General features: G+C 41.5%; 1 protein-coding gene across 3 annotated transcripts in view; it reads left to right on the forward strand.

Annotated features, from left to right (window-relative positions):
• The window catches only part of phldb1b (pleckstrin homology-like domain, family B, member 1b), a 112,790-nt gene that overhangs the window by 67,627 nt on the left and 22,650 nt on the right, over nucleotides 1-22,513 (forward strand). For all 3 annotated transcript variants that reach the window (XM_037546589.1, XM_037546590.1, XM_037546591.1), the window contains 7 exons: nucleotides 8,704-8,964; nucleotides 10,609-10,755; nucleotides 12,362-12,499; nucleotides 14,429-14,488; nucleotides 18,513-18,641; nucleotides 20,646-20,801; nucleotides 22,142-22,252. In XM_037546589.1, the coding sequence (XP_037402486.1) occupies nucleotides 8,704-8,964; nucleotides 10,609-10,755; nucleotides 12,362-12,499; nucleotides 14,429-14,488; nucleotides 18,513-18,641; nucleotides 20,646-20,801; nucleotides 22,142-22,252 (1,002 nt within the window). The remainder of the gene's footprint in view (nucleotides 1-8,703; nucleotides 8,965-10,608; nucleotides 10,756-12,361; nucleotides 12,500-14,428; nucleotides 14,489-18,512; nucleotides 18,642-20,645; nucleotides 20,802-22,141; nucleotides 22,253-22,513) is intronic.

Here is a 22,513-nt window from a genome sequence, read left to right on the forward strand (position 1 = left end):
GATATAGCTTGACTTGTAAATTCAAGTCAGTGTGAAACTATAATTCAGAAAATGGTCAGAGAACTGGACTATATCTTAAACTATTTCTTAAATGGGAAAGAAAGTAAAAGGACGTAAAATATGAGTGAAAATAAAGTTTAAAGGCCAGTATCCTACATTATTTCCTAGTATTTATGATGTTTGGGTGGGTTAATGTATCAACAATAAAACAATTGTAATGCATTTTTACATCCTGAATCTCCCAACTTGCTTTATCCTTTGACTTTTTTACTCCGCCTGTAAGACTGAATTATGTACATGATTTCTCTGCTGATTAGCCGAACTGTATTGTTCCTCATTCGAAAAACAGCCTGGGCTGAACTACTGAGACTCAATGGGCCCCATTCAGCAGCTGTTCTTAAGGAAAAACGTCTTCTAAAAAGAAGATTCTGACATTCACCAGTGGTTTCTTATTTGGGTTTTGTTTTTAGGTAAGAACAGAATCTACACTCACTCAAGAGCACAAAGGTGTGGACAATTCTGACGTTTTTCCAGGACCTTTTGCAAGAACAAATTTAAGAAAAAATTAGGAAGATATTGGTGAATGAGGCCCAATAAGTCAATATGTGTGATTGTTTTTTGTTTGTTTTTTTAACATGATGTCACAAAAACAATGAAAACGTATTTAATTAAAGCTTATTTTTCATATCGCTGCTGTCAGAACGAAACCTCGTATCTCCATTTTTGTCATTTTTCAGTTTTTGCCATCACATGAAAGAACCCGTCATCCTATATATTGTCTGTATATTTCATGATGAATGAGCCAAAAGAAATGACCCAAAATGACTTTGAAAGACGTCTGGTTCCATTGACTTACATTAAAAGCGGAGTATGTTTTTTCCTTCTCCTGTAAAGTTACCATTTTGGAGATATAAGGTTTTGTTCCAACAACAGCGATATGTAGATTATGGACTCGGGGGTGAATGGTATGTTTCATTTTTGCCTCCTTTAAAAGTGGTAAGAGTTTCTAGCATGAGGTATTTAAGACGCTTGGTATTTAGGGTATGCTCTTGTCACAAACAAACAGAGAACAAAGTCAAGAAATGAGAGAGAGAGAGAGAGAGAGAGAGAGAGAGAGAGAGAGAGGCTGAGACGTGGCAGGAGGGCCAGTGAGGCAGTGTGGGAGGGCGAAAGGAGCTGTGTGTGTGTGTGTGTATGTGTGTGTGTGTGTGTTTTTTTTCAGTGTCATTCTAGACAGTGAGAGGGCAGAGGAATGTAAGCGTCGGGGTCAGGTGGCATGGCCTCTGGTCTGCTGTGCTCTGATTGGTCAGTGCACGGGGGGATTGGGTGGAAATGCATGAGCGGAAATGAGAGAGAGATGGAATGTCCCTGAGAAGAACAGCATCAATCACTTTCCGCTGCTGTTTCACCCCAGACCTCTCTGCTTTTACTGAATCTACCACTTACCTGATGAAATTAAAATTGTGTGTGTGCTGCTTGATATCTGAGACACTGTTTTATGACCATTTTGATAGTCTATGATAAGATTTTAAACTAAAATATATATTTTTTGAGATCTACCCATGGTGGAGAGATACATGAAGGATTTTGAGTTAAATAGTCCCTAAAAAATACATGTTTTTTCAGATTTACCACAATTTTGCCATAATCAACATCACAAATGTAAACTCGGTAGAAACTCCTAGGATCATTGGTCATTTTTGATAGTAAGTAAAATGGCTTATTCTCATTGTAGTCCTGCATCCACTGCTTCTTATAAGCACCACAGTATGTTGTGTTTTTCTACAGTGGGTTATTTCACATCAGAACACTCTGAACGGCTGAATTGTGCAGACGTTTTGAAACATCTGTGCACTAACCCTTTAAATGAAAAAATGACAGTGCAAAAACATCTGGCGAATGTAAAAAGAAGGCAAACTTTTGAAGTGTAGGCACTGTTCCCTAGTATTTGTGACGCAGAACGTCCATTTAGTGGATTTGTTCACAGCACACAGAGGCTTGGTGTGTGTGGGCTGGAGCAGGAGGAACAGCGAGTTGTGTTTGTTCATCTGTCCCAGCATGTGTGGGTTTGTTAGACAGCCTAAAAGCCAAAGCAGACCCCCAGAGAATCTCTTCACAGTGTGAGAAATAGTACCTTTTACTGCAGCGTGCAATGAGACAGAGTGGGATTTGTGCCTTGTTCTTTCATGGGGAAGCCTGGGGAAAGGACGCTGTCTGACAGCAGAGTGTCGTGCCAGCTTGCAGAGCGTGTGGCTGGACATCACACAGCTTCAGTTTCAAAGTGTGTTACCTTATATTCTCGTAACTTATAACAGTTGTCTCCTATGTGAGTGAGGAGCCGCCCCATATTGAGAGAATGTGGGCTCGGATGGGCAGTAGAGCTGTTAGTCATTTGTTTATTGTTATTGTGCTGTTGGCCTGTGCAGTAACTATATATATATTGAACAATCATATTTCCTGAAGCGCTCCTGTGGGTGTTTGGGTGCGTTATTCATGAAAGTTCACAGTAATTTTCTTTGTTCGGACTGATGTAGGCTAATCTTTAAAGGACCCATATTGTGGAAAACCAAGGGATTCTTGATTTTGTAAAATAGAAAGGATTGATTTAGAGGGCAAACGCTGTTAAAGTTTCAAAATCTGCCATTCACTCCACAGTCTATACATTCCATATCTGGAAACTAAGCAGCACAATTGCCTATTTTGATTGTACTGATTTTGTGATGTCACAAAAACCCACACATTTATATAGATCTGCCTATTCAGCTTGCAGCAGTTTAGCGCCGCTCATTAATATTGAACTTAGAAGGAGTATTTCAGCCTAGACTGCTTTGTGAATGAGGCACAATACAGGACAGCCAATCAGACCAGAGGTCGTTTACATATGTCAGTCTTAAAGGCACAGTAGCAAAAAGTAAAGAAGAGTGGTCATGTAAAAGTGAATATGAACTGTTTTGGTGTAGAAAAAAAAAACAAAACAAAAAAGCTTATGAGTATAAAAATACACAAAAATGCCACATTTTAATACATTATTGCAGTTGCAATATGTAGCAATATAGCTGCAATACTAGTGTTTTGTCCTTATCCTGCAGTCCTAAAGGGCACTGGGACAGTATAAGATGAATGGAGGAAGGTTTAAGCAGTGCTTCATTAGCTTTGAATGAGGAAAGGTCTAAATGCTCCATTAGCTTTCCACAGGTAGCTCCAATTTATCATCCTGAGCGGAAGAGCAGGATCAGAGGCTCAGCAAGCCAAGATGCGTGCAGCAGCCTATATGGGGATTTTTACAAGTGCGGTTTGCCACGGTTGTTCCCTCGGCCTGGGCAGAAGCTTTTAAAAGTCAGAATGAAAGTTTAACTAGTGCAGCCTACACTGCATTCTCTAAAGCCTTGTTCGGACTGGGTTAATTCATCATAGGGACATCTGTGCAAAAGTTTCTCAACGTCTCCTCAGTGATAAAATGACTGCAGGACAAGTGAGTTTCTATCCATCCATCCATCCATTTTCTAAGTCGCTTCTCTGTCAGGGTCGCGGGGTTGCTGGAGCCTATCCCAGCAGTCTTCGGGCGGAAAGTGAGTTTCTAGTAAGTCATATTAAATTTTTCAGAATTTAGCAGATCTTTAAAGAACTGGCAGTGATACAGCTAGTCATTATTTCTAAAATGCTGATGTCGTTGTGCATCTGTGAATATCTGTGGTTGGTTAGTGTAGTGATTAACACCTCTGCCTTCTACACTGTAGACTGGGGTTCAATCCCCACCTGGGCAAACACCCTACACTATACCAATAAGGGTCCTTGGGCAAGACTCCTAACACCGCCTTGGCCTGCCTGTGTAAAAAATTGATCCAATTGTAAGTCGCTCTGGTTAAGAGCGTCAGCCGAATGCCGTAAATATAAAGTAACGTTCTATACTTTTAGTTGCCATTACATTACATGGACTGCAATTTCCCCCTGGGATCAATAAAGGAATCTGAATCTGAATCAGATTTATAATCACCCCTTTAATGAGCCTGCAGGGTCTGGCTTTTCTTATTAACTTTATTTTCTTTCCATTTCTGACATTCCTCTCTCAGGTAGCATATGGCGTTTAGCACCCAGGCTGAGTAACTGGGTGAGAGATTCCTCGAACGTATCTGTTTTCCGTTTTGCCATTCGGGAAGTGTTTGATATCTGGAGGAGGGTCTCTGACGTATGCTAGGAGACCAAAAACAGCGAGTTGCAGCGGTCAAAAATCTTTTTTTTCCAACGTCAGGCAACATTTGCCCGGAAGAACACGAAGATGTGTATTCAAACAGGATTAAAGTGGTGCTGATGAAGGTGCTGATGAAGAACTGTAGTAAAGTAATTCAGCAGGACAGGATGGAGAAAAAGCCAGACGACAATAAAATCCCAAAGGAGCACCTATAAAAGACGATTCCCTGTAAATCTAAAGACAATTAAGGATACAATGGAGTAGTTTAACAGGGAGACATCTGTAAACAAAACAATTACGCATCTCCTCAGTGTTAAAGCCTAGTAAAATTACTATAGGAGGCACAAGTTTTGAGCTCTGATTTCTAGTTTGTGTCATGTGTGGTCCCATGTTGATGACATTGTGTGTTTAAAGAAAGGCTTTAATGATACTGTGTAGTTGTATGATAATATAAGGTGATTTATCTTCATTCTCCAGTAGACTTTCCTCTTTGTTTCTCCACATGCTAAGGCTCTCTCAGTGTAGAGAGGATGGAGACAAAGTTCTGCCACCAAGTCTGTGGTTGAAAAACATTCAGAGTGTCACTGTGTAGCGATTTGTAAGATGTTCAATATGGATGTGCTCGAAGACGAAAAGCGGCGAGTAGCAACGGGCAAAAATACTGTGACATCTGCCTGGAAAAACCAGCTAAGCATTTGTCTCCAGACATGACTAAATTCAACAAATGACTGCTGAGTTTGGTGAAAACAGTAGGTAATTTGGCTTGGAAATCTGACAGTGGAGGAGAGGAGAAAAACACCACCATGGCTTATGAATTTTAGCTCCTGCAAAAGAGGACATTATTGAATCCTGTCCGGATAAGACTGAAACTGACCTGATAAAACCTCACAAGTCAGCTGGGTCTTGTCTTTATAAAGTATTTGTTTAATTGGCCCGCATGTTTCCTCCTTTCTTTGAGCTGCTTTTTTTAATTTGCCCAGAAATCCATAAAAATGTTAAACTGGGGCAGATGTACCAGGTAAGGATCTCGCTGCACATTTTATGTCAGCCTTCAATTACTCTATTTCAAAGGCTGCGCTGCTGCAGGAGCAGTCAGAAGCTTAGAAACAGAGGGATTAAAGGATCCGTCTGTTTGGAATTCAGACGTGTAATTTTCTCAGGAAGACAGCTGTGTCATATACAGGAGGAGACGTGTCTCTTTGATATAAAACTGAACATCTTTTTCTAGTAGAAATTTCAGATTTGATATGGGGCCTCAGAATTAACTTTAATTGGAGCTGATTTTTTACTAATTATAATGTCCTGAGCTAGAGCATTGATAATGTACAGTCCAAACATCTTCATTTGTTTCACATTGATGTGAATAGTTACACAAATTGTGAATGTGTTGCTGTTATGCTTCAAGTCTGCTTTTTGACACTTGCTGCAAGCAGCATGCCTGCACTATATGTGACTTGCGAGTTGCCACTGATTGAAAACAAAACTATCAAGGAAACCTTGTGCCTTACTGGCAGCACTACACTTTTTCTGTCTTTTAGCCAGCATTAAAAACAGCCCGTTCAATGGAGCAACATCAGATCACAGTGTATTCCTGACATGGTAAATAGCATCAGTTCAGAGTGTGCACCACATCATATATCAAAAATGAAGTGATTTCACTGCAGAATATTAGGTAACTGGTAGTCAGATCATCAAGCAGGTCAGGCAGATTTCATCGTAAACCAATATTAAACACACTGTAAAACATATACTAAAAAGTACAGAATATCTACCAGTACAGAATAAGAGAAATGATTTTACTGTAGCTATTAATTAATGGCTTAGGATGCCATTTAAATGATGTGGCATATTGGGTCTTTTTCAGTATCAGCTGAAACACCAATGTAGACGTATTGGATCGGAGACAAAGAAAACTGGATCAGGACATCCCTGCTAAAAATAAAGGTGCCCATAAGGGTTCTTTGGTACCATAGAAGAACCAGAAGAATGTTTCAAAGGACGATTCTTCAAAGAGCTGTTTTTGGAAATTAGATGTACAAGTGTGAAGAAGCTTTAAAGTTTATAGAAACCTCCACTCTGCAGTGCTACACCATTTAAAGTTTTTTTCCAAGCCAAAAGCAACTTAGGAACCTTTACCTTTAAGAATATATTTGTCTTAGAATCACATTTCAAGCAGAAGTATAACTACTGTGTTTTTTAGTTAGTCTGATGCAGCTATTTCATCACGCAGTAAATAATAAATTGTGTGTGTAGTTTGGGAAGAGCTGGAGGTGCTTCAGTAGACAAGTGCCCCCAGCTGTGCTTCTCACATCACTGAGAGTGCTGTAGCTGTGGGGCCTGTGGGCTGCAGATTACAGGTTTGGCTAATGGAGGGTTTGGAGAAGCCTCATCATGCAAGATCACAGTGCAGCACCATCTCAACGTGACTTCAGAGAGCATTACAGAGAGTGAGCTGAGATGAAGCGCCTCGAACGCTAAGCACTGTCTTCTCTTTCATCTCTGTTTTCCTCTGTGAATTTTCTTTAACACAGATTAAGTACAAAAGGTGTGCGATGTGGTGAGTCTAGACTAAACACCTAAACCCTTCTACTCTTCTACTCTTCTTTTTTCCTCAAGATGGTTAGGAAGTGTCAGCAGGAATGTAGCATACTGGGACTTTGTGTTGAGTTGCTATTGAGCAATGTGGGGTGAAAAGTTAGGGGTGAGAACCCCCTGCCACGAAAACCGTTCACACCTCTCCACAACGTCGGCCGTGCTGAGATAAAACACAGCACGGCTGTAGCCTCATATCGAAAAAACGTGTACAACTGCCACAAAAAATAGCATTTAAACACAATAAAAGCCATTTTAAAAACTCTGAAAAAACTGCGTCCAGTTTTGCAAATGACACAAACTTCCATCACATAAATTTGATCTACATTATTGAAGAATGAACAAAACCAATTCAACTCCAGGACGCAAGGAACTGCATTTTATAGGTACTGGGAAAAATGTACTTCACAGAGACGACGTTTTCTAGTTACCATAAGTATCACACACGCATACTGAGTTTCACTGAGGAATAAGCACTACTCTGATGACAGAGGTGGGAGTGGCTACTCAGTATACACCAGAAAAAAGTAGAATGTCAGCAAATGAATTTAGACGTTATCCCATACCTTAGCCATCTGTTTAGCTGTCTTAAGTGAATTCACTGTGTTATTAACACTTTCATTATCTTGGGATTAATTAATGTTGTACATATGCAGATGACACTGATGATATCCATGATATGCAGAAAAGCAAGTGATGTAATTATTACAGTGATACAAAAATGGTCATGTTGCCCACCTCTAACTTTTGTTCATTTTTATGTGTTATAAACTGTCAGAAACCACATTAGTCAGTCTGTTTGAGACTGTTTGACAGCCCAGTAGTTTGTGATAGGTAAGCTGTACTTTTTTAATCCCACAACCGGGGAAATTCCACCTCCGCATTTAACCCATCCATGAAGTGAAACACCACACACACACTAGGGGCAGTGAGCACACTTGCCCAGAGTGGTGGGCAGCCCTATCCATAGCACTGGGGAGCAATTGGGGGTTAGGTGTCTTGCTCAAGGACACCTCAGTCATGGACTGTCGGCACTGGGGATTGAGCCGGCAACCTTCTGGTGACAGGGCCAGTTCCCTGACCTCCAGCCCACGACTGCCCCAGGAAAGTTTCACTGCTGTCGGAACAAAATGGTAACTTTACAGAGAAAGGAAAAAAAATACTTTTAATGTAAGTCAATGGAACCAGAACTGTTTCTGAGTAATTTTAGGATGTATCTTTTGGGCCATTTATCATGAAATGTACTCACATTGTAAAGAGCAACAGGCATGTCAAATTATGTCAAACACTGAAAAACAACATGCAGATATTAGATTATTTCCTACAGCACTGATATACAAATTGCACATTGACAGTGGGCTTCCATTTCTTGTTAGCTACACTAGCCTCATAGATAAAGTGTAAAAACTAAAGAAGCAAACTTCAGACACTAAACATGTGTCGGTTTACTGACTACATTTAGGGTAAGGAGAAATTCCATCATTTCTCATTTGTTAAGTATGTACAAACAAAAATGCGGCGATGCAGTAAAGAATGGAGCCGATTTGTCCGGATCCTTGAATCAAAGTTGCTATGCAGTGTTAAAAGGTCACCGTGTCATTGCCTCCATGTTTGGTTTAAGGTGGGCTTGAGACATAATTCAGGGCAGCTGCTCGCCTTCCTTCAGAGACAGAGCAGCAGGAGATCGGAGCCATGTCGACTTGTTGGTGCAGAGGGAGGAACCACACTGATCAGCTGTCTGCTCATTATGTTGTGCTCAGTGTCCTGAGAGTCAGAACTTGCAGGCCTGATAGTTAAGAGCAGCTCCAAACAGCTACGCTTCTGTTTATTTCCGCCTCTCTCAGATTGCTATTAGTGTCCCCTGGACTGGAGCTGTTTTCCTCTTCCAGCTCTTCTAACTTTGCTCCTCTGTGGTTCTGCAGGAGCGTCAACGGCTGGAGACCATCCTGAACCTGTGTGCGGAGTACAATAAGGGAGACGAGCCGGCCATGGGTTTCTCTGGATTGGGTTCGGGCGAGGCAGCAGGCATCAGGCGACCCTCCATGGACACAGCCTTGTTGAGGATGGCGCCCAGGCAGAGGGAGAGCGATGAGGAGAATGTGAGAGAGGAGTGCAGCAGCACAGAGAGCACACACCAGGAGGTGAGGACAACACACGCCCTGCTGAACGGAGACAATGCACAGGTCAGAACCTCTGAGTGTTGTGCTGGTTTAGTGTGAAACAAGAGTAAGTAATGTACAAACAACTGAACATCGAGTTATGCATCTCAAAACAAGATTTGTTGAGGCACAGGCTGTGAACAAGCCCTTATTCAGCATCCTGAGTCTTAAGGGAATCATTGTATCATCACATACTGCATAACAGAAGTGAGAATGCAAACTGTGGATGAAGATGTGGTTGGAAAAGCATCTCAGCTTCATCATTCACTGTATAATTTGCAGCAAGAGCTGCAACATTTTCCTACAAATTGAAATACGTTTTGCATTTTTGCTCTTGTTTTTTCCACTAGCTCAGGCAGCGGGTATTCTTTGTATTACTCATCCATCCCACCATTACAAATGACCATTATCCATCTACAAAAGTAATGTACAATTTTAGTTGTTTTCACGATTTCGCCCTTATCTCATACTCAGTCTTTTGGCCAAGATAATTGTGGTTTCTGAAGACTGTGTGTTTATATTTTTTGTGTTTAAATTACTTTTGCACTGGAACAGTTGAGTTAATATAAGAGAAATCTGTGCCTGGTGAGGTGACCCCTTTTTGGGGACACTAGGGCCTGGAGGGCAGCATCCCAGACAAATCCCAGACATTTTGGGCCATTTAGAAATCCTGGCCAGACTTTATTTTCTCACAACGAGAACATGTCCTGGACAAAGATGACACGTGGTCACCCTGCTGTCACCCAGAAAGATCCTGGGTGACACTAATTGTTAGCTACATTGGCCTCATGGCTCCAGTGTGAAACTAAAGAAGCAAACTTTGGACACCAAACATGGTTTTGAAAATTTGTCAGGAGGGGCACCAAGAGGATAAGAACTGAAAACGATGAACCCCACCTTAGAAGGCTGCGTCTAGGTTTCCTTTCATTCATGGTGCAGTTGCCTTAACTGGAGTGCTTGGAGTGAATTCCATCATTTTTTTCAAATGTCCTGCATATTTAAGGGGTTAAGATGTTAAAGTGATTTGACGTAAAATTCTCTGTTCTAGAGAAACTTGCAGAGTCAGAATGATTCAATTATTCACCATAATTATGATAGAAATCAGACATATGGGGAGGTAGACACCTCTAAATGCTCTCTCCAGGACAGGTATTACAGGCAGTGGTTAGGAATATGATGCCTGCTTTATAAAACATTGTTTTCTGATAGCTTTGAGAAGATTTTTAAACCCAGAGATATATGGACATGGAGAGATAGATGCAGAGATTAAACAGTTCCCACAGAAATCTTTTCTTTTTTTTTTTTAAATAATATTAATAATATTAATATTTTTGTTTGTAGTATTTTACCATCATCAACATTGCATATGAACGCTCAGAAGACGTGTGTGTTCACTGGTCATTTTGGATTGTAAATGAAATGTCCATAGTTGCTTTTTTTGTGTTTCCTTCGTAAAGTTTATCTACAAAGTAGCTTTTTACATCAGATCACTCTGAATGCCTGTTTACATCTCAGCCTGTAAATCATTCAGAAATTTAAAAAATTGGTTGAATTCCCCTTTAAGTACAGGTACAGGTTTGCATGAAAAAGACACATTTAAACAATATTTTAAAGACTCCTCTCCAACCATTAAACTGCTCTTGTGTGTGTGCGCATGTGTGTATGTAGGTGGAAGACTCTGTGTTGTCTGGTGGTGGGTCCACTCTGGAGCTGGGCTATCTGGAAGAGGAGCGGGTGCGAGTGCTGGCGAGGGTTGATGAGCTGAAAGTTCGTATTACAGAGCTGGAACAGCAGCTACAGGAGTCCAAGCAGGAGGTAAGATACACAAGCAAACACACTCGCATCACAATCTAATAAATTAGTTTTACCGACAATATCTAAAGATTTTAATCCAAGATAAATCTGCAGTGTCAGTAGTCTGACAGTATTCACAGAATAAGTGACCCCCTCTAATTAGCTGAATGTGGAACACCTTTTATAGCTATTTATCTTGTCCTGTTCATTACCTGTTTCACATAACGAGGTAAAAACTTAACATCTACGCGCCTTAGTGTGTTTACAGAGTGTGGTGCCAGTAACGTAACTCTGAGGTCTGTAATTTGGGGAACTTATGCAGATGCTTTATCAAGGTACAAATTAACCAGTCAAATCCCACAAATTACACTGCAGAACCACCTCCAGCAAAGCTAATCCAGTTGAAATTAGATTCTTCGTTAGATTGTCATCTCACTCATAAGTCCAAATCCTGGTGCAGAATTCTTAAGCAGTGTTGTGATTCAGAAACGTAATCTATTACAAAAGCACAGAATGACTTTACTCAAATGGTAATGGGATTGCTTTAATGATTACTGCCTCGAAAAATGTCAGTGCTCATTACCTCAAAAATACAAATTTGTACCAACTGGAAAGGAATGAAGGGCTGTTTCGGAATGTAAACGGAGCCTATTAGGGTGAGGTTGGGTTCTCTTCACTTTGCTTTGGGATGAGTTACTGTATATATTAGCATTCTAGATGCTTCCACAGATTGCTTGCTGAGTTTATAGCACTCAGTCTGCTCTGGTCACATTCACAATTGAAGCCATGCAGTAAGCTGGCAAAGATATCACACGCATCCACAAATTCCATAAAAGTAAAATATTTATATAGACTTTTTTTTTTTACTTTTCTTAAAAATGTCCCACCTTTTCATTTCGCTACCAAAACATAAAGAGTTTTATGAGAGCCTTATTTTAGCCACACTACTGCATTTTAGAGCAGGAAGTGAGGCTGCATCCCTGTCCCTCATGGCCACATGGTGAGCAGTTTGATCCCACTGTTTTGAAGTAAATGTATCCCAAAGTCTGAAAAGTGTAACATTAAGAATAGTCACTACCAAAATGCATATTTACTGCAATAAAACCCTTTTGTGTTTTAATAAAAAACGATTTAAGGTGTAATACCTGGTGCTAATATCTTACTGGATCCGTACCCACGACCTTGAGACCTGATCTGACACGGCCTGACTGATGCTGCAGGTCCGAAGCCTGACCTGAACCCACTCCCACATGCAGACTGTTTTTAACTGTGCTTGACTTTGTTGCTAAGCGTCCCGATTTGGTCGACAGAAGATGTCATGCAAGGATAAACTGGTGCTTCAAGCTTGATGTTTTATGTGAAAAATCACTCCGAACTCAGCCCAAAACCCCGTTTTGTTGGGCCTTCTCGGCCTCAGGTTGAGTAAAGGAGCACTACTCCCACACAAACCCCAGCACCTCACACGATCAGAGTGTGTGGGGTAAATCAGGTTTATACACACAAAAGAAGTCCCTTCCTAATTAAAAAGGATAAGAGCTGGATTAAAGGAATGCCTGGAGGAGAAGGGAATGTCAGCTGCAGCTCAGAGGCATGTGTGTACGTACATTTTTGGGGTTTTTTTTTGCAGGCGGAGATGGAGAGGGCTTTACTGCAGGGTGAGAAGCAGGCAGAGCTTGAGCAGATCGAGGCTGAGACTGAAGTCATCAGTCAACTGCAGCACAGACTCAATGAACTGGAGAATGCCATTCAGAGGGAGAAAGACAAGGTACAAAACATATACATCTCACAGCTTACTGAAGACCTGAATGCTCATAACAATGCAATATTCCATTGCATCGGCTTCTATAAACATAAACACATGCTTAGGAAAAATGCTGTTAGGAACAAGGAATATTATTTTAAAGCCACAGTTCAGCCAAAAAACACACCTACACAATTTCCCCCTTACCCCAAATACAGTCGGTCTGCCAAGTGTCTGAATGTGCTTCTAGTTTTGCATTGTAGGTACGTGGCAAGCCAGAAAGTATTGTAAGCTTATGTGATGACTTGGGCATGCCCAGCCTCATTGACTGAGGGTGACTGTCCACCAAACAATCATCATGCCCCACTAATCCCCATATTTTGGGGCAGTCATGGGCTGGATGTTTAGGAAACTAGCCTCGTGACCGGAATGCTGCCGGTTCGATCCCCAGTGCCGACAGCACACAACTGAGGAGTCCTTGAGCAAGACGCCTAACCCCCAACTGCTCCCCGGGTGCTGCGGATTGGGTTGCCCACCGTTCCGGGCAAGCGTGCTCACTGCCCCCTAGTGAGTGTGTGCTCACTAGAGTGTATGTGGTATTTCACTTCACGGACGGGTCAAATGTGGAGGGGAAATTTCCCCATTGTGGGACTAATATGGGTCTCTTAATTAATGAATTAATTAATTTTGTACATGCTGCTATAGTAGCATGGGCCAAAAAAAAGAATCACGTCATATGCGATGCTGCACTGCTTGTTGTACACGTTGGGTATAAACAGCTACATTGATTAACCGTTGAGAGTTTGTATGCATCACTTTGTATTGAATGCTCCTGAGGCTCATGATACTGTGTGAAATATACTCTCGAGTAGCAGGTCGGGTGCTTTCCTGCACCACAAGCGTGCCATCAGAATACACAGAAAAATGAGCAGTGAATGCTCCCCAGGCTGCTCCTTATGCTGACAGACTGAGGATCCTCTTAATCAGTATCCATGACACCTTCCTCAGCACAGCAGTTAATGTGGTAACACCACATGGCCGTGTCTGCCCACATCAGAGAAAAACAAAAGAAAGGCTAACCTTTGTTCTTGGAATAATTTGGTGGTTTTTGGTTTAGTCTCGTCTTTACAGCCTATACATTGCTGTATAGGGAAAACTGGCTAAAGTTGTACCCTGTGACGAAGCCAAAAGGCTACTGTCAGTATTTGTTTTAATAACTGATGTACTCATAGCATGAAAAAATCTTTTAAGCCCTTGTTCATGTTTCATGAGGAAAGCACAGACAAGAAACAAATTCTATCTCATGCTGCTATAGAACGTTTCAAAGCCAGATAACATTGGGGCTGATTCGGGACATGGACTAACATTGCTCATTAAAAGAAAGCTAGAAAACAGACTGAGAACAAGTATAATTAATGCGTCTCAAAGCCGTGGACAGCATGTTTACAGATATTTCAATTGTATTGATTAACAATGGACTTAATTGGCAATCGTGATAGTATCTCTAGTTAGGTACAGCCTAGTGTACTGTATGTTGTGGGTGGATCAGCAGACTGATTGCCTAGGTGGGTAGACCTTTGGTGATCTGTTGATTCTCTGTTGAATGTGTGGCTCCTTTGAGCAAATCTGTCATACATTTCCCACCCCATATTTTTCCTAGCTACATGGAAACTTAAGGCACCAGGCAGGTTCTTAAGGAGTGAAGAGAAAATTGTGTAAATTCTTTTTTTTTTGGCTGAAACATTTGTAGGAGGTTGTGTTAAATCACTAGGCTTGTGTTCTTCAGAAGCTTTCTTTATTTAAGCTATATAGTTCCTCACATGACATTCTTAAATGTTTGAGTCACAAGTCAGCTCTGTCCATATAGTGTGTATGTGTGTGTGTGTGTGTGTGTGATGCTGGTGTGCCTCTCTGGACTGAACAGCCTTCTCTGGTCTTTGACATTCCTTAAAGGCATGCTATTCTCCAGGATGGCCACTCCAGACCTATGCTGGTCGCTTTTGCCATCCCCAGGTAAAACAAAAAAAGACAAATAAAGGGACACAGTTACAAAACTAGTCAAACCCATTATCCATCACATCTGGCCATCTCCATCAGAGGATCTGAGGAGCTTATTGGTTCACTGGTTTAGTTCAAATTAACATCTTACCAGTTTCATTGTTAATACAGGCTACTTTCAGGAGAGGTCAATTTTATATTCTCATGGTCCCTCATCAGGTCCTCTACACACAGTTTGGCTTCACTAATCAGCCTTCATTAACCTGTAACCCACTCATCGCTCCCCTGCACACTCACACCTTCTCTGCTTCTCTCTTTGTGTCTCTCCGTCTCTCTCATTCCCTCTGTCTCTAAGCCTTTTAGCTTAACGCAAACTCAAACTTGGGGATTAACGTGCTGGCTTTAGTAGCCTTGAGTGGGGCAAGACTCAGTCAAGCTGAAGTTTCCCGGTGGATCTTGTGCATAAAGGCTTCTTTGCGTTCGCTTTTTGAAGCTCGTGACACTCAGTGTGGTTTGTGGTGGTTGTTCTTGCTGGCTATTCTTGCTAGTGGTTGTGGCGGTTCTTCTTGCTAGGTTGCACTTTGAAGGCTTTTGGAAGGATAGCGGGAATTTCGGAAGGTCTGACCTTTCGGCTGAAAGTGCTATAAGAAACACAGGGTCACGCACTCCGAATGTGCTCAGAAAACGCCTCCAGGTCATTTCTTTAACAGAATATAGAGTACCGTGCAAAAGTCAGGGACCATCCTTTGTTTAATATTATGTCAAAGTAAGTTAGTACAAGTTCCAGCTATGAAGAACGAGTTAATAAAAAGAGATGTATCTGAATATATTAGATAAAATATAAACAATTTGCAAAAGGAAAATACGGAAAGTTAAAACCAATCAAAGGAAATGAGTAAAAAAAATGTAATCTTTATAATTAAATGTCAAAAAAATAGGACTCATAACAATCCTGCAATGCCTGGTAGACCACCAAACTGATAATCAAACTGATAATGAAATCTGAGGCTGGTCTCTGATTGTTCACGGTATTAAATCTGAGGCTGGTCTCTGATTGTTCACGGTATGAAATCTGAGGCTGGTCTCTGATTGTTCACGGTATTAAATCTGAGGCTGGTCTCTGATTGTTCACGGTATTAAATCTGAGGCTGGTCTCTGATTGTTCATGGTATTAAATCTGAGGCTGGTCTCTGATTGTTCACGGTATTAAATCTGAGGCTGGTCTCTGATTGTTCATGGTATTAAATCTGAGGCTGGTCTCTGATTGTTCACGGTATTAAATCTGAGGCTGGTCTCTGATTGTTCACGGTATTAAATCTGAGGCTGGTCTCTGATTGTTCATGGTATTAAATCTGAGGCTGGTCTCTGATTGTTCACGGTATTAAATCTGAGGCTGGTCTCTGATTGTTCACGGTATTAAATCTGAGGCTGGTCTCTGATTGTTCATGGTATTAAATCTGAGGCTGGTATCTGATTGTTCACGGTATTAAATCTGAGGCTGGTCTCTGATTGTTCACGGTATTAAATCTGAGGCTGGTCTCTGATTGTTCACGGTATTAAATCTGAGGCTGGTCTCTGATTGTTCACGGTATTAAATCTGAGGCTGGTCTCTGATTGTTCACGTTATTAAATCTGAGGCTGGTCTCTGATTGTTCTCGGTATTATATCTGAGGCTGGTCTCTGATTGTTCACGGTATTAAATCTGAGGCTGGTCTCTGATTGTTCATGGTATTAAATCTGAGGCTGGTCTCTGATTGTTCATGGTATTAAATCTGAGGCTGGTCTCTGATTGTTCACGGTATTAAATCTGAGGCTGGTCTCTGATTGTTCATGGTATTAAATCTGAGGCTGGTCTCTGATTGTTCACGTTATTAAATCTGAGGCTGGTCTCTGATTGTTCACGGTATTAAATCTGAGGCTGGTCTCTGATTGTTCACGGTATTAAATCTGAGGCTGGTCTCTGATTGTTCACGGTATTAAATCTGAGGCTGGTCTCTGATTGTTCATGGTATTAAATCTGAGGCTGGTCTCTGATTGTTCACGGTATTAAATCTGAGGCTGGTCTCTGATTGTTCACGGTATTAAATCTGAGGCTGGTCTCTGATTGTTCACGGTATTAAATCTGAGGCTGGTCTCTGATTGTTCACGGTATTAAATCTGAGGCTGGTCTCTGATTGTTCATGGTATTAAATCTGAGGCTGGTCTCTGATTGTTCATGGTATTAAATCTGAGGCTGGTCTCTGATTGTTCACGGTATTAAATCTGAGGCTGGTCTCTGATTGTTCACGGTATTAAATCTGAGGCTGGTCTCTGATTGTTCACGTTATTAAATCTGAGGCTGGTCTCTGATTGTTCATGGTATTAAATCTGAGGCTGGTCTCTGATTGTTCACGGTATTAAATCTGAGGCTGGTCTCTGATTGTTCACGTTATTAAATCTGAGGCTGGTCTCTGATTGTTCACGGTATTAAATCTGAGGCTGGTCTCTGATTGTTCACGGTATTAAATCTGAGGCTGGTCTCTGATTGTTCACGGTATTAAATCTGAGGCTGGTCTCTGATTGTTCACGGTATTAAATCTGAGGCTGGTCTCTGATTGTTCACGGTATTAAATCTGAGGCTGGTCTCTGATTGTTCACGGTATTAAATCTGAGGCTGGTCTCTGATTGTTCACGGTATTAAATCGGCATCCTATTACAGTTAACCTTTTCTTTTCATAGATAGTTTCTAGAGAGGAAGCATAGTGTAGATATCTTCACCTATTTGTGAACGCAGGCTGTAGCATAGCAGTTAAACAGCTTCAGGCCTACTTCATAGTGAGAACTCATGTCAAGAGGGTCTAAGGAAGCAGTGATTCTGAGTAATCATAATAGTTCTCCTTTAAGCATAATTAAAGATGACAAAAAGTCCACAGTTGATGCTTTTTCATACTAATTGCCGTGCTAGTTAGCCATTGGCTATTATTGGCAACTAGCTATTGGCTATTTAAGGTAAATAAGTTCTGCTTTTAGCTACAAATTGTTTGGAGAGTGTTGCTTTCGTGTTTTTCCGTGCTTTGTCACTGGATATTTGACTCAAGTGTTTCAATAAAGACCTTTTTTTAGCTTTTTACGCCATCTGTAAGCTCTGGTAGCTCTATAGCAGTGGTAGCTTAGCACACTGAAGTCACATTCAACAATCCCATCCGTCAGATTATAAGACGTTTCCATGTGTCTGTACCTTCATGTGCTAGCAGTGTATGCGAGATTGATGTTGACTGTATCAAATGCCCTACTCTGTCCACTGTGATCACAGTAGTAAATTTCTTTCACTGGGTCATCATTGAATTGTTAGCTTTTTAAGTTTATATATGTTCTCCACTCTCTATCGTCCCAGTTTGTTATTAGTCACATTTGACTTAACTGCACAGACAGAGTAAGGAAAAATATGTGTCGTGTCTTGGAATGTTTTAGTCGTCTGGAGGACAGAAAAATGCATGAATGTGGTCCGTATGCATTCAGGCATGTCAATGTAGACCTAGAACGTTCTAAGGACTAACTTCAGTTTTCCAGTAATAATTACTCTGCCGTGGCAAATCTTTCTTTCTAAGATGGAAGAAAGAAAAGGCTAGCTACAAAATAGCACCCACTGTGGTATTGAATGATTGCCAGACTGGAGGAAATAAGCCATTTGATGTTAGACTGAGGTGCATCATGCACATACCAGTGGAATATCACTTGAGCCAAAGCCTAAGGCATGCCGAGAATAGAAGCCTGTTCGGCCCTGTTGAAGGCCTTCAGTCCTGTATAGCCGTGATGTGCAGGGAGTTAATTACTGTGTATAATTTTACCGTGGAGTCCACTGAGTGTAGCTTATGTTCTAATAAATGCAGTAGGTTTAGTCTCTGTCTTCTCTGGCCCAACCAAATCTGTTGTGTCCTCTAACCACAGATGCTTGTGCATGGCGTGGATTTGAGCAGTGTGTTCTCTTTCTCTCTCTCTCTCTCTCTCTCTCTCTCTCTCTCTCTCTCTCTCCCTCTCTACCCCTGGACGGTTTCTCTAGGAAAGAGCTAATGTTGACACCAAGAGGGAAGCCCTGGAGAGGCTTCAGGACACCTACAATGAGTTGAAGAGCCAGCTCCATAACTGCCCTGAGTCTCTAAGGGAGCAGTTACAGGAACAACTCAAAAGGGTCAGTCTCGCCCCCTGCAGACATCAGGACTGTCAGACGTGCTGCTATCCACAATCTCAAATGACCCTCTGTGGATCCAGACACACCAACTCCAGTCTCTGAGCACACACACACACACACACACACACACACACACACACACACACACACACACACACAATCCCCACCAGTCATTTTGGAGACTTCAGCAAATGTGGGATGTTGGTATGCATGATGCAAATGCACAAGTATGACGCTGGGCTCTTTTTGCCTTTTTGGATAGAAATAATTCATGGAATCTGTCATGACCTTAAAAAATGAAATCTGCATCATCCAGTACCAGTTTCAAAGGAATAGTGACTAAATAAGCCTCGCTTCAGCACTAATGATGAACAAAATCTAAACATTAGCATTACAGAATGCTAATAAATCAGCTTTATGATAGGAAAATCATTCAGTGGCTGCTAGATTTTATTCACTGTTAGCTTTTTTTGGCAGAACTATTCCTTTATTTCTTCTGGGTGCCCTTTTTTACCCTTGTTTTGAGCCAATAAGAAGACAGTAGGCTGTGTGGTGATCTCAGGGTCAGCTTTGTTTTGAATGTATGAGCGCTCTCTGCAGCTGTGCACGTTTGCGTTTGGGTTTGCAGTGTCTTACCGAAGCTACTTCTAACCCCTAACATCCCTACTAATCTGTTAACGTAGAGATTAACTGGTTGATTGTGTCACCTGCCTACCTTGTCTATCCACACTTGCATCCAAACATTCTGGGATTAGAAGGGAAAGTTGTCTGTTTCTCTGTATACTGAAGATTTCTGACTTGGTAGACTCTGGAATGGTGCTTTGTCTGAAATTTTTCCTCATTTTGTTAGAGCTGTCCTCATCAGGGTGCTGAGAAAGCCTTGTCAGTCTGTGTTTTCTGGAGACAGCAGAAAGCACCCAGTTTTTGATGACTAGTCCTCTTTACAGAGAGAAAAAAACCCATGGGCTGCTCTGAGAAAGCAGCGATGACACAAACTCTGTCAGCCTCCGGGCTTTTCCATGTCAAAAGCATTTTATGACATGACATCAAGGGTTGCCCAATGTCCTTGAGACTTGTTTTGGAAGCATCTGGGATTCACTGCAGATCAAGCAAAGTTTTTTTTCCCAGCAGCAGCAGCAGCAGCAGCAGCAGCAGCAGAGACAAGGCCTAGTACATTGCTACATGTAGATATACAAGGGCCATATAATGGACAACCACATTTTCCTTGCTTTTTTGAGTTTGAGGTAGAATATAAACATACAAGTTTCAAAACATATTGTTCACTCTGTAGCCCATGCCTATCATATGCCTATTATTATATGCCCATTCAGCCTACAGCAGTTTAGCCCCCTGCCCATTCATGCTGAAGGGATAAAGAGTGTTGTTACTGCAGTTATTGAGGGGGAAGGTGTTGGGAAAATGATTTAACGTGGTGTTAACATAGCTAGACATAGTCTTATTTTTTCATGCGGCCCCTAAATATCAGTCTGAGTTAAACATTTCTGTAAATTTCAGCCTAGGCTGCTTTTGGAATGAGGCACAATACAGGGCAGCCAATCAGAAAAGAGGTTATTTACATATATCAGTCTTAAAGGCAGTAACGAAACAACATGTTTAATTCTAGGGATAATGAGTGGTTGAAAATGGCCATGTTAAACTATATAGTTATTCCACGCTCTATATATATATTTACAGTGTTTTTCCAATATGTGAAGCTCAGCAAATAAATAGAAATTGTGCACTAAAACTGGCAGCTAATGTCATATTTAAGTTTGTTCTCTGTAGAGGATTTTACTGGGTGTTTTACATATGACTGCAAATAGTGGATAGTCTTTATCAAGTCAAAGCACTCATCTCATGCCCTGCAGCATGTTGCTTTGCGTGCAGTGGCTGTGCTATAAGGCTGGATGTCCTGCCCAGTGCCCTCTGCCTCTCTAGCTGCCCTTGGACTCCACATGCTTACCGACCTCATGCTTGGTGTGTGTGTGTGGATGCGTTCTATAGGAAGCAGAGACTCTGGAGGCAGAAACAAAGCAGTTTGAGGACCTTGAGTTCCAGCAGCTGGAAAAGGAGAGCAGTCTGGAAGAGGAGCGCGAGACCATCTCCCAGCAGCTCTTGCAGGAAAGGTCTCAGTACCAGAGCAGCGTGACCAAGCGGAAGGTACAGAACTCACCTACTCCTGAACACAGTCAATACCTGCTCTGTAGTGTAGTCCTAATGTCTACAGTGTTTGAGCTACTGGGGACTTTAAGCACTGAAAGCTGTGGAAATGGCTTTGGTGCTCTGAAATAAATCCGTATTAACTCTGTAGCTGCAGAAAACAAAGTAACTAAGCAATACGGCTGCAGAAGTATTTGCTCATCTGAAGAGAAATCAGAAAATGTAGAACTGACAAGTCAATGATACATTTGTCATTATTGAATGAATTAACAACCATTTGTCTCTGTGTTTGCACACTGTGAAATTAGACCTCTGCATTTAACCCATCTGTGCAGTGAAACACCCACACTAGTGAACACACACACACTAGGGGGCACACTTGCCCAGAGCAGTGGGCAGCCCTATCCACGGCACCCGGGGAGCAATTGGGGGTTAGGTGCCTTCCTCAAGGGCACTTCAGTCATGGACCGTCAGCCGAAGGGATCGAACCGGCCGACCTTCTGGTCACAGGGCTGGTTCCCTAACCTCCAGCCCATGACTGATCCTGCAATATGAGTTTCCATGTTTCCATGATAGACACATTGTTATGGGCTGTCATGAGCGTACACACGTTCAGTGCCAGAGTGATGTAATTAGGCATAGCGTTAGAACCAACAACCTCTTCCCTGGACTGGTGTTGATCTATGCTTGCCTATGTGGAGAGCAAATAACTTAAATATTCGACTAAACAGCCACATGTGCACAGTTTAGTACTCTTGACTCAAACATGACTATTCTTATACCTACTGTTGTAAAGTGTATGAAGCAGTAATGGCAACTGTCACAACAGATGTGCATTCTTAAAGAAATAAAATATATATTTGGTTGCTTTTTTATTTTATAAGCTGTTCAGAGAATGAGGCCTGTTTTTCAGCATAACACTGCGCAAAACATAAGGTTCTGATTTAAGTAGCTATTAGTGTTACATTATTTTTTATTTTGCTGAATAGTGAATTGTGCTTTTACATTATACATTATACATTATTTGTATTAAAGATTAGTTATATTTCTGTTTACACAGAAGAAAGTATTTGCAGCACACAGAGTCACTGATGAACTGTTTTAAATATATTGTTTCTCATATTGCCATCGTGATATCTAACATCCACAAAGAACAATTCAATTAACCTGCTTAAATCTCACGTTTTGGCTACTACGTCAAACCAGTGTTTAAGTAGGGGAGCAGGAAGCAATACAGTAGAAAAACAGCACAGGTTTTTTTCTGGCTGCTGTAGCCATCCTTGTCAGCGCTGTTGTTTAAAATCTCAAGTCTGTTTGGACTGACGTTGGTTGCTGTGCAGGAGAAGGTGGCAGCGCTGGAGAACCAGGCCAGTCAGCTGGGCTTGCAGGCCGCACAGGAGTGTGAGAGGCTGTCCAAGGACAGGAGTGTCACGCTGCAGCTGCTTCAGAAGGTACACCAGCATTCTGTGCATTAGGTCACATTAGCCTCTTGAAATTGCTTACTCAGTAAGACAGAATGTGTTGTGATGGCTGGGGATGCTCTCACCAAGTTTCTTTGCCCCTGATACTGATTCAGGTCCTTTAATGCAGATTATCTGCTGATACCAAACCTGATCGGATACCTGACCGATCAGGTTTGGTATCAGCAGATAATCTGCATTAAAAATCATTAAATTCAATCCCTTTCAGGTGGTCAGGTACTTCAGAACGTG

Source organism: Pygocentrus nattereri, chromosome 17 (genome assembly GCF_015220715.1).
Source record: "Pygocentrus nattereri isolate fPygNat1 chromosome 17, fPygNat1.pri, whole genome shotgun sequence".
In the NCBI taxonomy this organism is placed as follows: Eukaryota; Metazoa; Chordata; class Actinopteri; order Characiformes; family Serrasalmidae; genus Pygocentrus; species Pygocentrus nattereri.